The 17,323-nt window shown below is 40.8% G+C and overlaps 1 protein-coding gene across 6 annotated transcripts in view; it reads left to right on the forward strand.

The window, feature by feature from the left end:
* The window catches only part of chd7 (chromodomain helicase DNA binding protein 7), a 328,856-nt gene that overhangs the window by 170,361 nt on the left and 141,172 nt on the right, over positions 1–17,323 (forward strand). For all 6 annotated transcript variants that reach the window (XM_085993014.1, XM_085993016.1, XM_085993015.1 and 3 more), the window contains 9 exons: positions 5,202–5,378; positions 5,617–5,760; positions 6,358–6,613; positions 10,905–11,115; positions 14,631–14,826; positions 14,941–15,108; positions 15,231–15,410; positions 15,576–15,686; positions 15,768–15,970. In XM_085993014.1, the coding sequence (XP_085849140.1) occupies positions 5,202–5,378; positions 5,617–5,760; positions 6,358–6,613; positions 10,905–11,115; positions 14,631–14,826; positions 14,941–15,108; positions 15,231–15,410; positions 15,576–15,686; positions 15,768–15,970 (1,646 nt within the window). The remainder of the gene's footprint in view (positions 1–5,201; positions 5,379–5,616; positions 5,761–6,357; positions 6,614–10,904; positions 11,116–14,630; positions 14,827–14,940; positions 15,109–15,230; positions 15,411–15,575; positions 15,687–15,767; positions 15,971–17,323) is intronic.

Here is a 17,323-nt window from a genome sequence, read left to right on the forward strand (position 1 = left end):
CTTCACTCAGAGGGTGGTAGGTCCATGGAATATGCTGCCCCAAAAAGCTGTAGAAGCTACATCATTACATAAATTTAAAACAGAAATAGACAGTTTCCTAGAAGTAAAGGGAATTAAGGGTTACGGGGAGCGGGCAGGAATTTGGACGAGTCTAGGTTCGGATCGGTCATGGCCCTGTGGGTAGCGGAGCGGGCCCAGGGGCTGTGTAGCCTGATCCTGCTCCTATTTCGTGTGTCTAATTCTGTTAGATTCAGGAGATGGTTCTGTGATAGTGGATTGGCGGTTAGGATCAGATCAGCCATGATCTTATTGAATGGCGGAGCAGGCTCGAGGGGCCGATTGGCCTACTCCTGCTCCTATTTCTTATGTTCTGATTGAATGGCCTACACCTTTCCTAATGTTCTTATGTTAGCGGGCAGGGGATAATTGGAACAGGGTACATAGATGTAATGCAGCCCTCATTTTAATCTCATACATTATGTCCATGTTTAATACTTAATATTTTTATTTTATATTATCATTTATACTTAAATAGCCAGACATATGGCAATTTCCAAAGTAAAGTTGGCTGGTTAAAATCTGCAGTACAGGCTGAGAAGCTGGGAGAGTCAAAAGTGAAGTGCTACAGCACAACCACTGGTAGGGAGTTTAATTACTGCACAACCAGTTTACATAGGCAGCTTCCATTATAAATGTTCATAGAATGATACAACATAGAAGGAGGCCATTCCGTCCATCGTGTCTGTGCCGGCTCTTTGAAAGAGCAATCCAATTAGTCCCATTCTCCTGCTCCACCTCATAGCCCTGCAAATTTTTCCCCTTCAAGTATTTATCCAATTCCCTTTTGAAAGTTATTATTGAATCTGCTTCCACCACCCTTTCAGGCTGTGCATTCCAGATCATCATAACTTGCTGCGTTTTATTAAAAAAAAAAAAAAAAAATCTCGTAGCCTCTGCACCTTTTGCCTCTCTGTCCTCTGGTTACTGACCCTTCTGCCACTGGAAACAGTTTCTCCCTATTTACTCTTAAAATAAATACTTGCATTTATATAGCGCCTTTCATGACCGCAGGGCATCCCAAAGCAGTTTACAGCCATGAAATACTTTTGAAGTGTAGTCATTGTTGTAATGTAGGAAATCCCATCATGATTTTGAACACCACTTAATCCCAGCTTCTCTAGTCTCTCCACGTAACTGAAGTCCCACATCCATGGTACCATTCTAGTAAATTGCCTCTGTACCTTGCCCAAGGCCTTGACATCCTTTCTAAAGTGTGGTGCCCAGAATTGGACATAATACACCAGCTGGGGCCTAACCAGTGTTTTATATAGGTTTAGCATAACTTCCTTACTTTTGTACTCTATGCCTCTATTAATAAAGCCAAGGACCCGTATGCTTTTTTAACAGCCTTTTTAACTTGTCCTGCCACCTTCAAATATTTGTGTACATACACCCCCAGGTGTGTCTGTTCCTGCATCCCCTTTAATATATTGTATCATTTAGTTTATATTGCCTCTCATCATTGTTCCGATCAAAATGAATTGCTTCACACTTCTTTGCATTAAATTTCATCTGCCACGTGCCTGCCCTTTTCACCAGTCTGTCTTGTGTGTTAATGCCTGTGTCAGCTGTGGCTCAGTGGGTAGCACCCTCGCTTCTGAGTCAGAAGGTTGTGGGTTCAAGTCCTACTCCAGAGACTTGAGCACATAAATCTAGGCTGACACTCCAGCACTGAGGAATGCTGTACTGTTGGAGGTGATGTCTTTCGGATGAGATATTAAACCGAGGCCTCCGTCTGCCCTCTCAGGTGGACCATGGCACTATTTTGAAGAAATGCAGGAGCATTATCCCCAGTGTCCTGGCCAATATTTATCCCTCAATCAACATTATTAAAAACAGATTAACTGGTCACTATCACATTGCTGTTTGTGGGAGCTTTCTGTGTGCAAATTTGGCTGCCGCGTTTCCGACATTACAACAGTGACTATGCTTCAAAAGTACTTAATTGGCTGTAAAACGCTTTTGGACGTCCTGAGGTAGTGAAAGACACTATATAAATGCAAGACTTTTTCTTTCTTTACTATCCTCCTCCCTGTTCACTACATTTCTGAGTTTGATATCAGATGCAGACTTTGAAATTATGTCTATGTATACCCAAATCCAGGCCATTAACAAAAAGAGCAATGGTCTTAATACTGACCCTTGTATACTTCCCTCCAGTCTGAAAAAAAATTCACTACTTTTCAGTCCCTTAGCCAATTTCGTCTCCACGCAACCACTGCCCCTTTATTCCCATGGGCTTCAATGTTGATTTAGGAATTTAGAATGGAAAATGTTGACAGGAAGGGTGCGTAGATGTGTTATTTTTAATATATTACTGATCAATTTCCTGTGGATTGCATGTGGGGAGTGAAGACCAAGTATAGTCTCCAGGTGAAGTGGGGTTGGAGGGAATAATTGGAGAAGGGTGTACAGATGCAATTCTATCCCCATTTTCAAGTCATATATTCTGTGCTTATATTTTTATATTTCCATTATAAATTCCTGTGTTCAGATTTATAATGGAAACTGCCTCTGTCACACTAATTGCACCCTTCTGCCAGTGGTGATGCTGGACATAGGAATTTATAATGGCAAAAGTTGACAAGAAGTGGATTCAGGTGTAAGGTTTTTAATATTTTTATATACACATACGTTGAGCGAAACTATTTGAAGAGAAGTAGTGTGTTTTGGTATTGAGGCTGCCATTCCTTTTTGCACAAACATCACCAAAAAACAAATGAACTGTTCATATCATTCCTGTTTACGGGATCTTGCTGTGGAATTGGCAGCTGTATTTGCCTATATAATGGTCACTGCTCTTTGCAGCAATTCATTGTATGTACAGTAATTTGGTATGTTTGAGAAGCGTAGGTCCCTTACAGTCAGAATCAGGGGAATTTATAATGGGGAACAAAGAAATGGCTGACCAATTAAATAAATATTTTGGTTCTGTCTTCACGAACGAGGACACAAATAACCTCCCAGAGATGTCGGGGAATATAGCGACTAATGAGAGGGAGGAACTGAAAGAAATCAGTATTTGTAGGGAAATGGTGTTGGGGAAGTTGACGGGACTGCTAGCCGATAAATCCCCAGGGCCTGATAATCTACATCCTTGGGTACTTAAGGAAGTGGCCCTGGAGACAGTAGATGCACTGCTGGTCATCTTCTGGAACAGTACCCATGGATTGGAGGGTAGCTAATGTTACCCCACTATTCAAAAAAGGTGGTAGAGAAAAAGCGGGGAATTATAGACCGGTAAGCCTGACATCGGTAGTAGGGAAAATGCTAGAGTCCATTGTAAAAGATGTAATAGCAGAGCACTTGGAGAGCAGTGACGGGATCGGACAAAGTCAACATGGATTTACAAAGGGTAAATCGTGCTTGACTAATCTACTGGAATTTTTTCAGGATGTAACTGGTAAAATAGATAAGGGAGAACCAGTGGATGTGGTGTATTTGGACTTTCAGAAGGCTTTCGATAAGGTCCCGCATAAGAGATTAGCTTGCAAAATTAAGGCACATGGGATTGGGGGCAAGGTATTGACTTGGATAGAGAACTGGTTGGCAGATAGAAAGCAGAGAGTTGGAATAAACGGGTCGTTTTCCGAGTGGCAGGCAGTGACTAGTGGGGTACCGCAAGGATCGGTCCTAGGACCCCAGCTGTTCACAATATATATTAATGATCTGGCCGAGGGAATTGGATGTAGTATCTCCAAATTTGCAGACGACACAAAGCTGGGTGGGAGGGTATACTGAGAGGAGGATGTCGTGAAACTCCAGTACGATTTGGACAGGTTGGGTGATTGGGCAGAAACATGGCAAATGCACTACAGGAAACTTTTTTTTTAATCCGGCACGGACGGGACCGACGTGGTGCCGGTTCATCAAAAATTCCGGATAACCGAACGCTATAGTAAAAGATAGGGAGAGCTGACAGCTCCGTATAAAGCAACAAACCCTGTTGCTTAGCAACAACTGTAGAACAATGAACACAAGTTTCGAGCGTCTCTGTAGCTTAGCAACAGCTGCAGCCACACCCTTGCACAGCACAGATGGAAGAAGGCGAATAAATATGAAGTAAAACCTACTCCTGAATTTTGCTGGTTAACTGAGATTTCCGGTTATTTAGGTGCCGGTAAATCGAAAGTTTCCTGTATAATGTGGATAAATGTGAGATTATCCACTTTGGTGGCAAAAACAGGACGGCAGATTATTATTTGAATGGCAATAGATTGGGAGACGGGGAAGTGCAAAGTGACCTGGGTGTTCTTGTGCACCAGTCGCTGAAGGTAAGCATGCAGGTGCAGCAGGCGGTTAAGAAGGCAAATGGTCTGTTGGCTTTTGTAGCAGGAGGGTTTGAGTACAGGAACAAGGATGTCTTGCTGCAGTTGTACAGGGCCTTGGTGAGACCGCACCTTGAGTATTGTGTGCAGTTTTGGTCGCCTTATCTGAGAAAGGATGTTCTTGCCATGGAAGGAGTGCAGCGAAGATTCACCAGGCTGATACCTGGGATGGCAGGAATGACGTATGAGGAGAGATTGTGTCGATTGGGCTTGTACTCACGAGTTTAGAAGATTGAGAGGGGATCTCATCGAAACTTTAAAAATTCTGTCAGGCCTGGACAGACTAGATGCAGGAAGGATGTTCCTGATGGCCGGGGAGTCCCGAACTAGGGGTCATAGTCTAAGGATAAGGGGTAAGCCATTTAGGACTGAGATGAGGAGGAATTTCTTCACCCAGAGAGTGGTGAACCTGTGGAATTCTCTGCCACAGAGGGCGGTGGAGGCCAGTTCATTAAATATATTCAAGAAGGAGTTGGATATATTTCTTAAGGCTAAAGGGATCAAGGGATATGGGGAGAAGGCAGGGACAGGGTACTGAATTTGGATGGTCAGTCATGATCTCATTGAATGGCGGAGCAGGCTCGAGGGTCCGAATGGCCTACTCCTGCTCCTATCTTCTATGTTTCTATGTGATGAGGCACTACACAAATGTAAGCGTTTTTTCCTTTTAAAATGTCCCGATCGGGGATCCATTTGCTTAAAATGTAATAAATTAATACCAACCTTGATTTTATAAATGTACTAGAACAGAAGTATTTTTGGTTTAAGTTTTCAACTACAAAAGGAAATTAATCTAGCTTGTCCTATTTTAAGGGTCATATAATTCAGGGAGCATACAAGTTCCATGCCATCATCACTACATTTGAAATGATTTTAACTGATTGTCCTGAACTGCGCAATATTGCATGGCGTTGTGTGATAATTGATGAAGCCCACAGACTGAAGAACAGAAACTGCAAACTTTTGGAAGGACTAAAGCTAATGGATCTGGTCAGTGTATTTTCTGTACTTAATGAAATGTGTATTGTTGGTGAGTAAAGTTATTTAGCATTTGCAAAAAAATGAGTTATGTACCCTCTGACATTTGTTAGACATGCACAACATATATTACCACATTATGATTTAGATTTCCATATATTTAACAGATGAGAGATTTGCCTCTTAACAGCAGCTTCATGTTTTGGTTTTGCTGATCTGGAAATCTAATGGGTTTCCTTTGTCACTGTAGGAACACAAGGTACTGCTGACTGGAACACCATTACAGAACACTGTAGAAGAGCTTTTCAGTTTGCTAAATTTCCTGGAACCCTCTCGATTCCCCTCAGAGACCAACTTTCTGCAAGAGTTTGGTGATCTGAAAACTGAGGAACAGGTATATGATTCTTGCAGAGCTATTGAATGAGCCCCTCTACTTATCTTTGGGGAGGTTATTTACAATATATACACTGTATTACAAAGGACTATATTTCCTTTTACTGGGATTAAAATGGGGCAACTGATGAACATTTGATCATAGCATTTGTCCTTCATTTGTGAAAAATTACAGTCTTAAATCTGATGAGATGTATGAAAAAGGTTTGAGTTTTAATTCCATGTAAACAACACTAAACGTTGGTAATATACTGCAAATAGAATTTATCTGTAACCATCAGCAAATTATAGTTACGTCTCCACCAATAGAGTATATTTATGCAATCCGCACTGTACTTGGCTTCCAGAAACATAATTAATTTACTGTATACACAGTGCAAAGAATTTTAGAAAATAGGTGTGTGAGTAAATTGAAGACTGCAATCTGATCTCTTGGCCCTTATGGCCTCTTCAAATGCTCAGACTTTGCTTTTGTAATTATGGCATTAGACTCAAATTACAACCTTTTGATTCCATCAAAAGTATTGCTTCCAGCATGTATTTTCAGAGGCTGTTGTGTAGTATTCTACACACTCAAAGGTTTGAATAATTATTACAGGTACAAAAACTTCAGGCTATTCTGAAACCAATGATGTTGAGGCGCTTGAAGGAAGATGTGGAGAAAAATCTGGCTCCAAAAGAAGAAACCATCATTGAAGTAGAACTGACCAATATTCAAAAGAAATATTACCGAGCTATCTTGGAGAGAAACTTTGCCTTCCTCTCTAAGGGAGCTGGTCAAACCAATGTGCCCAATCTTCTGAACACTATGATGGAACTGAGAAAGTGCTGTAATCATCCATACCTAATTAATGGTAAGCACAATCTTACTGACCATTCTTTGGACAGCTTTAGTTCTCTAGTATAGCAATTGGTTAAATGTCATAATTGTTCAGATATTTGTTGTATGCCACACCCTCTAAAATTCATGATCTCTGAGGCACAGCAACAGTGGTCAGTTTTGAAGCCAAGCAGGTTGTTTTGAGGGCATTTGTTGAATGGGTAGCAACTTGCATTTATTTTACAACATTGCCATAATAATATAAATACAGTAGTGCATCCGATAAAATCAAGAGCTAATTCAAGAGGTGGTTTCTCCTTTCCCTGTTGGGAGCAAAGCAACAGCAGCAAACATATATTCCACCTCCAACTGGGCTGAACTCTTAAGTCTGCATTTATAGGCTAGTCATATGGATTTTTGCATTGATGGTCTTTGCAGACCTTCCACTAATAACAGAAAAGACCTATAGCTAGAAAGCTTTTCAGAAACATTGCACAGTCTTGTGCGTGTACAGTTGCCACTGGTGATTAGAGTATCAGCAGGGAGAGAGGTGTATTCATATAGCACATTTCATGTTCTCAAATGTCCCAAAACCCTTCACAACCAATTAATTTTGAATTTCAAATCCAATTTTGAAGTATACCCATTGTTATGAAGGCAGCTGTAGCGGCCACTTTGCACACAGCAGAGGTGAATGACCAGGTATTCTGTTGCTGGAGGGATGAATGTTGGTCAAGACACAAGGAAACTTTCTGCTCTTCAGAAAAAGAGCCAGGAGATGTTTTGTATCCAACCAAACAGGTAGCTGGGGCTTCGGTATAATGTCTCGCCCAACAATGTTCGTACCTCAAACAATGCAGCATTCCCACAGTACTGCACTGAAATTTCAGCCTAGAGTGGGGTTTGAACCCACAACCTTCTGACTCTGGCAAGAGTGCTACTGATGACCCAGGCTGATGGTGTAAATTCATGGTATGCAATTCCACAACATAAATCAGACAAATTAATATTGTGCCAGTTCTATATTTTTATACTTCAGATCTTCAGTTTCCATACTTGTTGAATCTGCAGTTGAACGTGCCCATGAGGGAAGTCAAGCACCTGTGACTTTTAACGTTTTCTTTGTCTTGGGACATGGATTGGTTAATTTGCACACATGGAAGTTGGGTGAAAGCATTCAAATTTCCTTTAAAGATGGGATTGCTGCTAGAGGTGGGTCAAAGTGGGACTTTGGCCATCAGTCCACCATAACCCCATCCCATTTTACTAGGTCCAGGTCAATTAAGTATGTAGGGTGGACCCAGAAGGGTCTCTGCTTTTCAGTGAGAGTCCACCACTGCAGAGGAGGGAAATCTCTTGTCAGCATGGCATTTACTGCAGCAACTGAAATGAGCAGAGCAACTTTTAAAGGTAACAGAAGCCCCTTAAATGTTCCGTTTGAAATTTTGAATTGGTTCTGAATCAGCCCAGCCTGGGAAAAAAATGTAATTGGACGGATAGAGAGGTGGTCAGATCACCTATGTTGGAGTCCTGAAATCATTACTTCTGTTTCTTGTCACCATGGTCCCTCTACGGTCTCGTGCCTTCTTGACCATCCTCTCCATTGGTGGTGTAGAGGTGAGAATGGAGGGAAATCGGCCAGAGTCCTAAGCCATGCCCTCTTACCATCACTTGCACGCAGAGAGGGATGGCTGGTGTCATTGAAAGCAACCAATTTTAGAGTAGGTTTTCGATTAGAAGGCCTCGCAATCTATTTTCATTCATTCTCCAAACAAGGTTGCATGTTTTCACACAGGAACTCGGAGAAAATCCTCCTCATAATGTCTTGTGCCACGTTCATGCTCAGCTTGCCCAACACTTTATTGGCCACATATTTATTGTGCTGTGATGTATACAAGAATTAAGAAAACCTTTTCAGATGTTGATGTTTACTATGAGTTATTTTATGGGCTTCAAATCTTTTAACTTAGTTGGCTCTTTGCAGTAATATAATTATGCATCTTCTGTGGAATTTGAAATCCAGGACTGCAGGGGTAACAAGATGTTGCTTTTCATCCCTTGACGTGCATTCTGAAAGCTGACTTCTACCCAGGATTTTTTGTATTTTCATGATACTTTGCACCAAGCATGGCTTAGAGAAATTAGGTCAATTTGTTAACTGACCATTGGAAGATCTCTGATGTGTGTCTGAAACTTGTCAATGAGATCTATGTTACTCGGTATAGGTACGCTGGATTTGCGAAAGGTTATTAGTAGAAGAATTGCATCTCTATTCTGCAGGCCCCTCGATAACACAACTTCTGATGCTCCAGTGCTGTCTGCAAGTTAAATAAATTACCTAATTTTCACAAAATGGTATATTTGCCATCCTTAAAAAGGAATTTGGAAATTAAAGTATAGTATTGACTGTTACCTATCTTTCTATATAATAAAACTCCTATCTGTGACATGCTTTCCATTATAAATTCCTTTGTCCACATTTACTGTATATTGGAAACTGCCTATGTAAACTTGCCATGCTGCAATTACATCCGCCCCCGCTAGAGTAGAGATACTGCAACCTTTGAGTATCCCAGTAAAATATCTGATTAGGTTGCAAACCTAAATTTAAGAATTTTTGAAAAATTAGAAAATCTAAATCTCTTCAGTTATGCAAACTGAGTTGACGAGCAACTTTCTCAAACTATTTTATTTGTTAATTGAGCTGAAAGACTGAACCAAGGTGTACAAAATCTTGGTATCCATTTTATCCCAGACCTGAATTTCAAACCTTACATCCTATAAGATCACAAAAATATTTCCACTTATTCAACATCGCCTCATTCTCATTGCCACTGGAACCCTTATCCATGTTTTTGTAACTTCTAGATTTGATTATCTTTCCAAAACCCTACTTACCAGGCTCCTGACCCTCTGCCCTTTACAAACTCTTCAAGTTGTCCAGAACACTCCAGCTTTCATCTTGTTCTGCACAAGTACATCTCAGCTATCACCTTTTCACCTTCATGGAATTGCACTGGTTAACTACCCAATGCATAAAATGCAAAATCCCCATCCTCGTCCACAGATCCCTCCATGGCCTTGCTCCACCCTATGCAATGTTCTCTTGTTTTGTGCCCCATTCCATGTCCTGTCATCTGACTCCCCTTCCCCTGCTCCAGTATTGCCAGAGCCTTCAGCTGCATTTGGCATATTCTTCAGAACTCCCTGGTTAAACTTCTCAATTTCTCGACCGCTTTCCAGCCTTTAAAGCATTCTCAAAACTCATCTCTTTAACCAAGCCTTCAGCCACCTTTTCTAATTCTCCCATAGGGCTCTGTCTGTTCCTCTCTTGCACTGTGAACATCTTGGGATGTTTTTCCACATTAATCAAGATAATAAATAAATGCAAGTTGTTGGTGAAAGAATTCAAGAATAAGAATTTAACTTTTTGAAATTCTGTAAAGTTTTGAATTATCAGCATTGATTTATGTGGTGTAAAATTGACACTGGAGTCATGTAAACTACCAGAAAAATTGTCATAAGTAGCATGAAATTTTAGATTTAGTTTCTTCAGGGAAAAGGCTGTGGTATAAGTATATTAGCTCAGTTAAATGTTCCAGAAATTTTCAAAGTGGATTGTAGTTTTTCCATAATACATATAAAGATCTTCTTAGAAAGGTTTTGTACAAAAATCAATTTCACAGTATTTTGATCTTATAACTTCTTGTTAGCTTAGTGGTGATTTTAAGTGAATAACCGCTGTCTTATGCATTTAATTTGCCACCTTGACTTAATTTTCTTAAACTCTGAAATAGTCTGCTACTGATGATTCAGACTGATTTTTGTGCTAAACCTTTGAATGACCTGTCATTTGAATTAACACACCAAAGTAGCTTAAAAAATTCAAGTAGTCAGATAATCCAAATAAGTGACTTTGAATTATAACTGCTTGAGAATTTTAGGCCATTTTAGGTACAAAAGTAATGAGTGCTTGTGTTAAGTTAAACACGCTATTTGCTATCAAAGGATGATATAAGGAGCTTTGGGAGATTGGAAGTTTTGCTTGAATATCTCTCCTTGGTCCATTGACAACACTAACATCCATCAATTTTTCTCTAGCTGTGAAACCTCCATACACTTAAACTATTTGGAGCTTTTTAAATCACTTCTAATACGACAGATGAAAAAAGTGAAGCAAACTTATTAGTACTGACTGTGAGCCATGGCACTATTGTAATTGGCCCCAAGACTTTGTTTTCTTTTTTGATATCTTAAAAATGCTAGACCTGGTATGATTCAGACTGCTCTGTGATGGCCTGGCTGTTCATTTTTGGTATGTGTAGGTGCTGAAGAGAAGATTTTGGAGGAGTTTAAAGAAACACATAATCCTGATACACCAGATTTTCAGCTTCAGGCTATGATCCAAGCTGCTGGCAAGCTAGTGCTGATTGACAAGTTGCTGCCAAAGCTGAAGGCTGGTGGCCACAAGGTGCTTATATTTTCCCAGATGGTGCGCTGTTTGGATATTCTTGAGGACTACCTCATTCAGCGAAGGTGAGGCCAGCAATACTCTGTAAATGAAAATTATTAATTGATGCCTGCAGGGTGAAACAGTACACTAATGTTCCAATGAGCTGGGATTTGGAGCAGCGTGGTGTGGGTTTGTATTCCGTGTGGAGGAACTAAGAGTACGAGATTTCAGCTGTGCTGTTGAGGCACGTAGGGAGGTCAGGCAAATCAAAACAAATAATATAGCATAGACATGGCTCCTTTTGCCACTACCAATTCTATAAGTTAAGGATATTGGGTACGTCCACATGACTGTTAGCCAATCTTGTAACTGAGTAAACCAAGCGTCAGATGGGGAGATGGAATTTTTGATGCTTTTCAAGGAGTGAATGATGTCTCTTATGGGGAACGGTGCTGTTTCTACTTTTGATGTCCATTACTTGCATGTACATTATCTGCATGTACATTCCCAGGTCAGGCATAGACACAAAAAAAGCTCTTTACTGTGCTCCAAAAATATGCTGTAACTCGGCCGCCTCAACGCATTTAATATCACTTTTTGATATCGCTGGCGAAACAATTTTTTCCCTATTAGGAGGCATAACCGGAAACCACTAACAAAATACATGAAATCGACCTTGATGGTTGCTTGAAGTATGCAGAGATATATTTTTTGAAATGGTACTGGGCTACCAATGGGAAATGATTTTCCATAGGCTAATGTTTGCTTAAACCAACCCTGGTCTATCAAGCTATTTCTGTGATAAAAGTGCCAATTTAATACAGGATTGTGGCTAGTTTTTGCCATGCAATTCTGGCTAAAACAACAACTGAGTCAAGCTGGTCCAAACTCATTTCACTTGGACCTCTTAAAATTAGTTTGAGAGGAGATTTTTATCAAAATGGACAGGATTCCAGAGATGAAAGAATAATGTTCTAACTGTGCCACTATCTTTTTTTATGTTTTTGGAATGAGGGCATTTAAGAATAGACCACATAGTGTGGGACTGGAATCACATGTAGGCCAGACCAGGTTGGGGTGGCAGGTTCTCTTTCCTGAAGGAGGTTCGTGACCATGGTGGGTTTTTAACACCAATTTGAAAGCTTTCATGTCATATTATTTATTGAACTCAGTTTCACAACTTGTCATCATGGTGGGATTTGAACTCATGACCTCTGGGTTGCTAGTCCAGTGACATAACCACTAAGCTATTCTATCCTCCCCACTTCCATCTGAGAGATTAGGCATACCTCCGGGACCTTCAATTTCTACATCCACCCTTATTTGCAAAATAATTTGCCCCCCTACAAATAAAATTAAATATGCTTTAAAAATACTCCTTGAAACTATTATTTGGCAAATGTTTTTATACTACATAATTGCACTTGTGATGCCCCTCTGTGATTTCCCAATTTTGGCTATGTCACTAGGAAGTGCTGTGCTGAGGTAGTGTATTGTGAAAGGGTCTGCTGCTCCCTGGCTGGTTATGGATATGCCAGCAGCTGGTTGAGGTAAAACTGACTGAGAACTAGGAGCAGATTTCCTGTTTGCTGTCCTGGCTGGGGAATGGCGCGTTGTTCAGCTGATTACAAAATGAGCTGTAAAGTTGTGGCAAAACCAATAACTCCCGATGAGGTTTTAGATGTATATTTGTTTTTGGTCCCTGCCGCCCCCAAAAAAAGACAACATCTATCCAATACCTAACCAGCAAGTATATTCTGGTACAGGTTTATGTAAGTTACTATTAAGAGTGGGATGTGCTCTTGTTTACTTGCACAAGATGGAGAGGTATTTTCTCCCAAGAGTGGAAGATAATACTTTGCTTGCTTTTATATCTTAAATTGAGATGAGATGCATTTCCAAAGATTGTAAAATTATGGCAGTCATGTAAGAAAATCTCTGCACTCCATACAAATATAAGAAAATGTTTGGCAGGAGACCACCAGCTGGTCCATCTAGCCTGTTCTATACAGTTGTGATCCGTCATGCATCACAATACAGACACTCCTTGCGCACTCGGAGCTATGTAATCTCCTGGTAGAGGCAAAGAAACAGGTTAAAAACCAAGACCAATTTGGATGGGGGTGGGGGAGAGCAGAAATCTGGAAAAGTCCTCTCTGACCCCTTTATGCGATCAAAACATCCAGGAGACCACATTAACCCTGATGTATATTATGGGTACCTACCTATTGTACAATATGATCTCTGATCCAGCCAGAAACAAGTCCCGCACTCTTGATATACAATGAATTAGTGTTCACCGCATGAGCTGGCAACCTATTCCACAGGTCTCTTATTCCCTTGGAAAAGAACCACCGTCTTAACATCCAACCTAGTTCTGCTCTTGCATAACTTGTAAGCGTGACCTTTGGTCATCCCTAACCTATCCAGTTGAAATATGTTGCCCACATAAACACAATGTAGTCTTTTTGTTATTTTATCAACCTTGATCAAATAGGACGAGTCTATGCTTCTCTAAAGTATACAGACCCAGCTCTTTAAGCCTATCTGGGTAGATAAGGTGTTTTAAACTGGAAATCAATCTTGTATTCCTCCTCTGAGTTAACTTGAATTCAGAAACTCAATGCAAATTGGTCAAATTTGAAGCTATCAGTTGATTCTGAGGAGGCTGCTTGGACAGCACAAAATGAGTTGGAATGAAATATTTAACTGGCACAAGAAATTTAATAAAGTATAAAGTGCTGCACATAGAGGAAGAAAATGAGCTGCCTAAGTACTCCTTGAACGGGTGTCAAAATTCCTAATGAAGTTGAAAGAGATCTTTGGGTAGTGGTAGACTTGATGCTTAGTATGTCCACTGTGATACAGCAATCAACAAAGCAAATAGAATGCTTAACTTTAGCCAAATTAAGAGTACAAGTCAGAGGAGACGTCAACATGCTCAAACTGAATACTGCTCTGGCACACCTTGAGTGTGATAATCCAGTTCTGGTCACCGAGACACAAGGGAGACTTTTTCGAGCCCTCGAGGTAGCTCGGAGGAGAGCCACAAGGCCGATCACGACTATCAAAGGAATGAGGTATGAGGAAAGATTGTAGAGAACTTGGGATTTTCAGCCTCAAAACAAAGATGACCTTGGTAAACAGTATGGAAAAGGGCAGATTCAGAAATTTACTTCAAACTAAGCCATGAAAATGGGATGAGGAACACAGTTTCAAACTAGTAAATGCCAAATTTAGGATGGTGATCAAGAAGTTATTGCAGAAAAATCAACACTTGGAATGGACTTGCAGGTGAAGTGGTGGAGGTGAAAACCCTGGAATTTTTTAAGGAACAATTAAATACTGTAGTCAGGACACTATAAAGTCTTTCTGGGTGACTGAGCTTGGATATGCCAAAACACCTTATCCTAATTTATTTAGTGATCTGATCATGAGATAAATGTTATGTACTAATGAAGAAGCTGGGGTCTTCTGATTGAGGTCAATATTTACACAACTCTGGCAAGTGGAGACATTTGAGTTTTGACAAATTTACTGGCTAAAAATAACATCTATGCTTTAGGTTTTATTTTTAATTACAAAAATTGTTTTCCAGACATCTGTATGAGCGTATTGATGGCCGTGTGAGGGGAAATCTTCGACAGGCAGCTATAGATCGTTTCTCTAAACCTGACTCTGATCGTTTTGTTTTCCTGCTGTGCACTCGTGCTGGAGGTTTGGGGATTAACCTCACTGCTGCAGACACCTGCATCATCTTTGATTCTGATTGGAACCCACAAAATGACCTCCAGGTGAGAATTGTCTGTCATTTTCTATTTTGACTTTGTTTTGAATTATATTTACACAAGGTAGAGTAATCTGACACAAGATGATGCTGCCTACTTAAGAGTGTTATACCCCAATAGGCTCAGGCTCGATGTCACAGAATTGGGCAAAGTAAAGCAGTGAAGGTGTATAGATTAATAACCAGGAACTCTTATGAAAGAGAAATGTTTGATAAGGCAAGTCTGAAGCTTGGATTGGACAAAGCTGTTCTGCAGTCCATGAGTGGAAGAGAAAATAGTGCCAATGGGGTATGTATATTTGTACAATACTGCAGTCAACTCAAATTAAGCAAATTTCTCTGGCTATTTAGTTTATAAACGATGTATAGTTAATATTGGGATCTATATTTAAAATTGTGCAAAATATTCAGGTTCAGCAGCTGTCTAAAAAGGAGATTGAGGATCTTCTTAGGAAAGGAGCATATGGTGCACTGATGGATGAAGAGGATGAAGGGTCAAAATTCTGTGAGGAAGATATTGACCAGATTCTCTTGAGACGCACTCACACAATTACTATAGAGTCTGAAGGAAAAGGCTCTACTTTTGCAAAGGTGAATATATTTAGCCAAGTACAAGCGCATATATTTTATGTCATATGTACACCATTGTAATGAGCCAGTCCTAAGTATTCAGATATCTGATGACATTGATATGAAAAAAATTGTACAGAATTATCCTAACCAATCAGAGAACTTTTTTTGTATAAATTTCTTCAGGCCAGCTTTGTAGCTTCTGGGAATAGAACAGATATTTCCCTTGATGATCCCAACTTTTGGCAAAAGTGGGCAAAGAAAGCTGAATTGGATATTGATGCAATAAATGGAAGGGTAAGCAATATGTTGTGACATGTGTATTATGTTAAAAGCAGCTAAATGCATTTTTGCTCATGTGTACTACCTCTGTTGTAGAACAACTTGGTGATTGATACGCCAAGAGTAAGAAAGCAGACAAGACACTACAATGCTATCAAGGAAGATGAACTAATGGAATTTTCAGATTTGGAAAGCGAGTCTGAAGAAAAGACTGGAAAACCCCGTAGACCACAGGACAGGTCCCATGGTTATCCAAGGACTGAGTGTTTTAGAGTGGAAAAGAACCTGTTGGTATATGGGTGAGTAAGTTGCACAATACATTTCTGTAAACTTTGACATATTCCCATTTTGTACATTTTCACCTCTGTGCTTGCTGACTTTCACTGGCTCCCGGTGCGACAATGCGTCAACTTTAAAATCCTCGTCCTTGTTTTCAAATCTCTCCATAGTCTTTCCCCACCCTATCTCTGTAGCCTCCCCCAGCCCTACATGTCTTCAAGATCTCTGCACTTTTCCAATTCTGGCCACTTGCGCATCCCCATTGGTGACCGTGCTTTCAGCTGCCTAGGCCCTAAGCTCTGGAATTCCCTCCCTGAACCCCTCTCTCTCTCTCTCTCTCTCTCTCTCTCGCTCTCTCTCTCTCTCTCTCTCTTTTAAGATGCTCCTTAAAACCTACCTCTTTCATCAAACTTTTGGTCAACTGTCCTGAGATGATAATCAACTTTATTGTCATTGTTAGTGCACAAGTGCAGTACAACGAAATGTAGGCTTGCGGCTCCCGAGAGTGTACATTTAGATTAAGACATTTAAACATTCAACATACATTTGTCTTGTAATACATTAACATAAACATAACAATAAAGTGCATTGGCAGATGTGCAGGCTTTAGAGTTTATTTGTGGAGTTCAGTAGGATGACAGCTCTGGGAAAGAAGCTGTTCCTAAATCTGGTCGTTCGGGTGCGAATGCATCTGTAGCGTCTCCCAGATGGCAGGAGGGCGAACAGACTGTGGCTGGGGTGGGTAGGGTCTTTGATGATGGACCGTGACCTCCGTAAACAGCGTTTCTGGTATATGTGCTCTATGGTCGGTAGCCGGGTGCCAGTAATGCGTTGGGCAGTTTTGACTACCCGCTGCAGGGCTTTCCGGTCATAGTAGCTACAGCTGCCATACCACACTGTGATACAGTTCGTCAGGATGCTCTCTATTGTGCAGCGGTAAAAGTTAGAGAGGATCAGGGGTGACAGGTTACATCCCTTCAGCCTCCTTAGGAAATATAGGCGCTGCTGGGCCTTCTTCACCAGAGAGGAGGTATTGAGGGACCAGGAGAGGTCTTCTGTGATGTGGACTCCGAGGAACTTGAAGCTGTCCACCCTTTCCACCACAGCCCCATTGATGTGGATGGGGGTGTGACTTCCGCCTTTAGACTTCCTGAAGTCCACAATGATTTCTTTGGTTTTCTTGATGTTAAGGGCCAGGTTGTTATCGGCGCACCACTTCACGAGATGCTGGACCTCCTCCCTGTAGGCTGACTCATCGTTGTTGGTGATCTGGCCTACTACCGTGGTATCATCCGCAAACTTGATGATGGTGTTGGAACCATGAACAGCCACACAGTCGTGGGTGAAGAGGGAGTAGAGGAGGGGGCTCAGCA

This window comes from Somniosus microcephalus, chromosome 7 (genome assembly GCF_052327205.1).
Source record: "Somniosus microcephalus isolate GS21.2 chromosome 7, FLI_Smic_1.0, whole genome shotgun sequence".
In the NCBI taxonomy this organism is placed as follows: domain Eukaryota; kingdom Metazoa; phylum Chordata; class Chondrichthyes; order Squaliformes; family Somniosidae; genus Somniosus; species Somniosus microcephalus.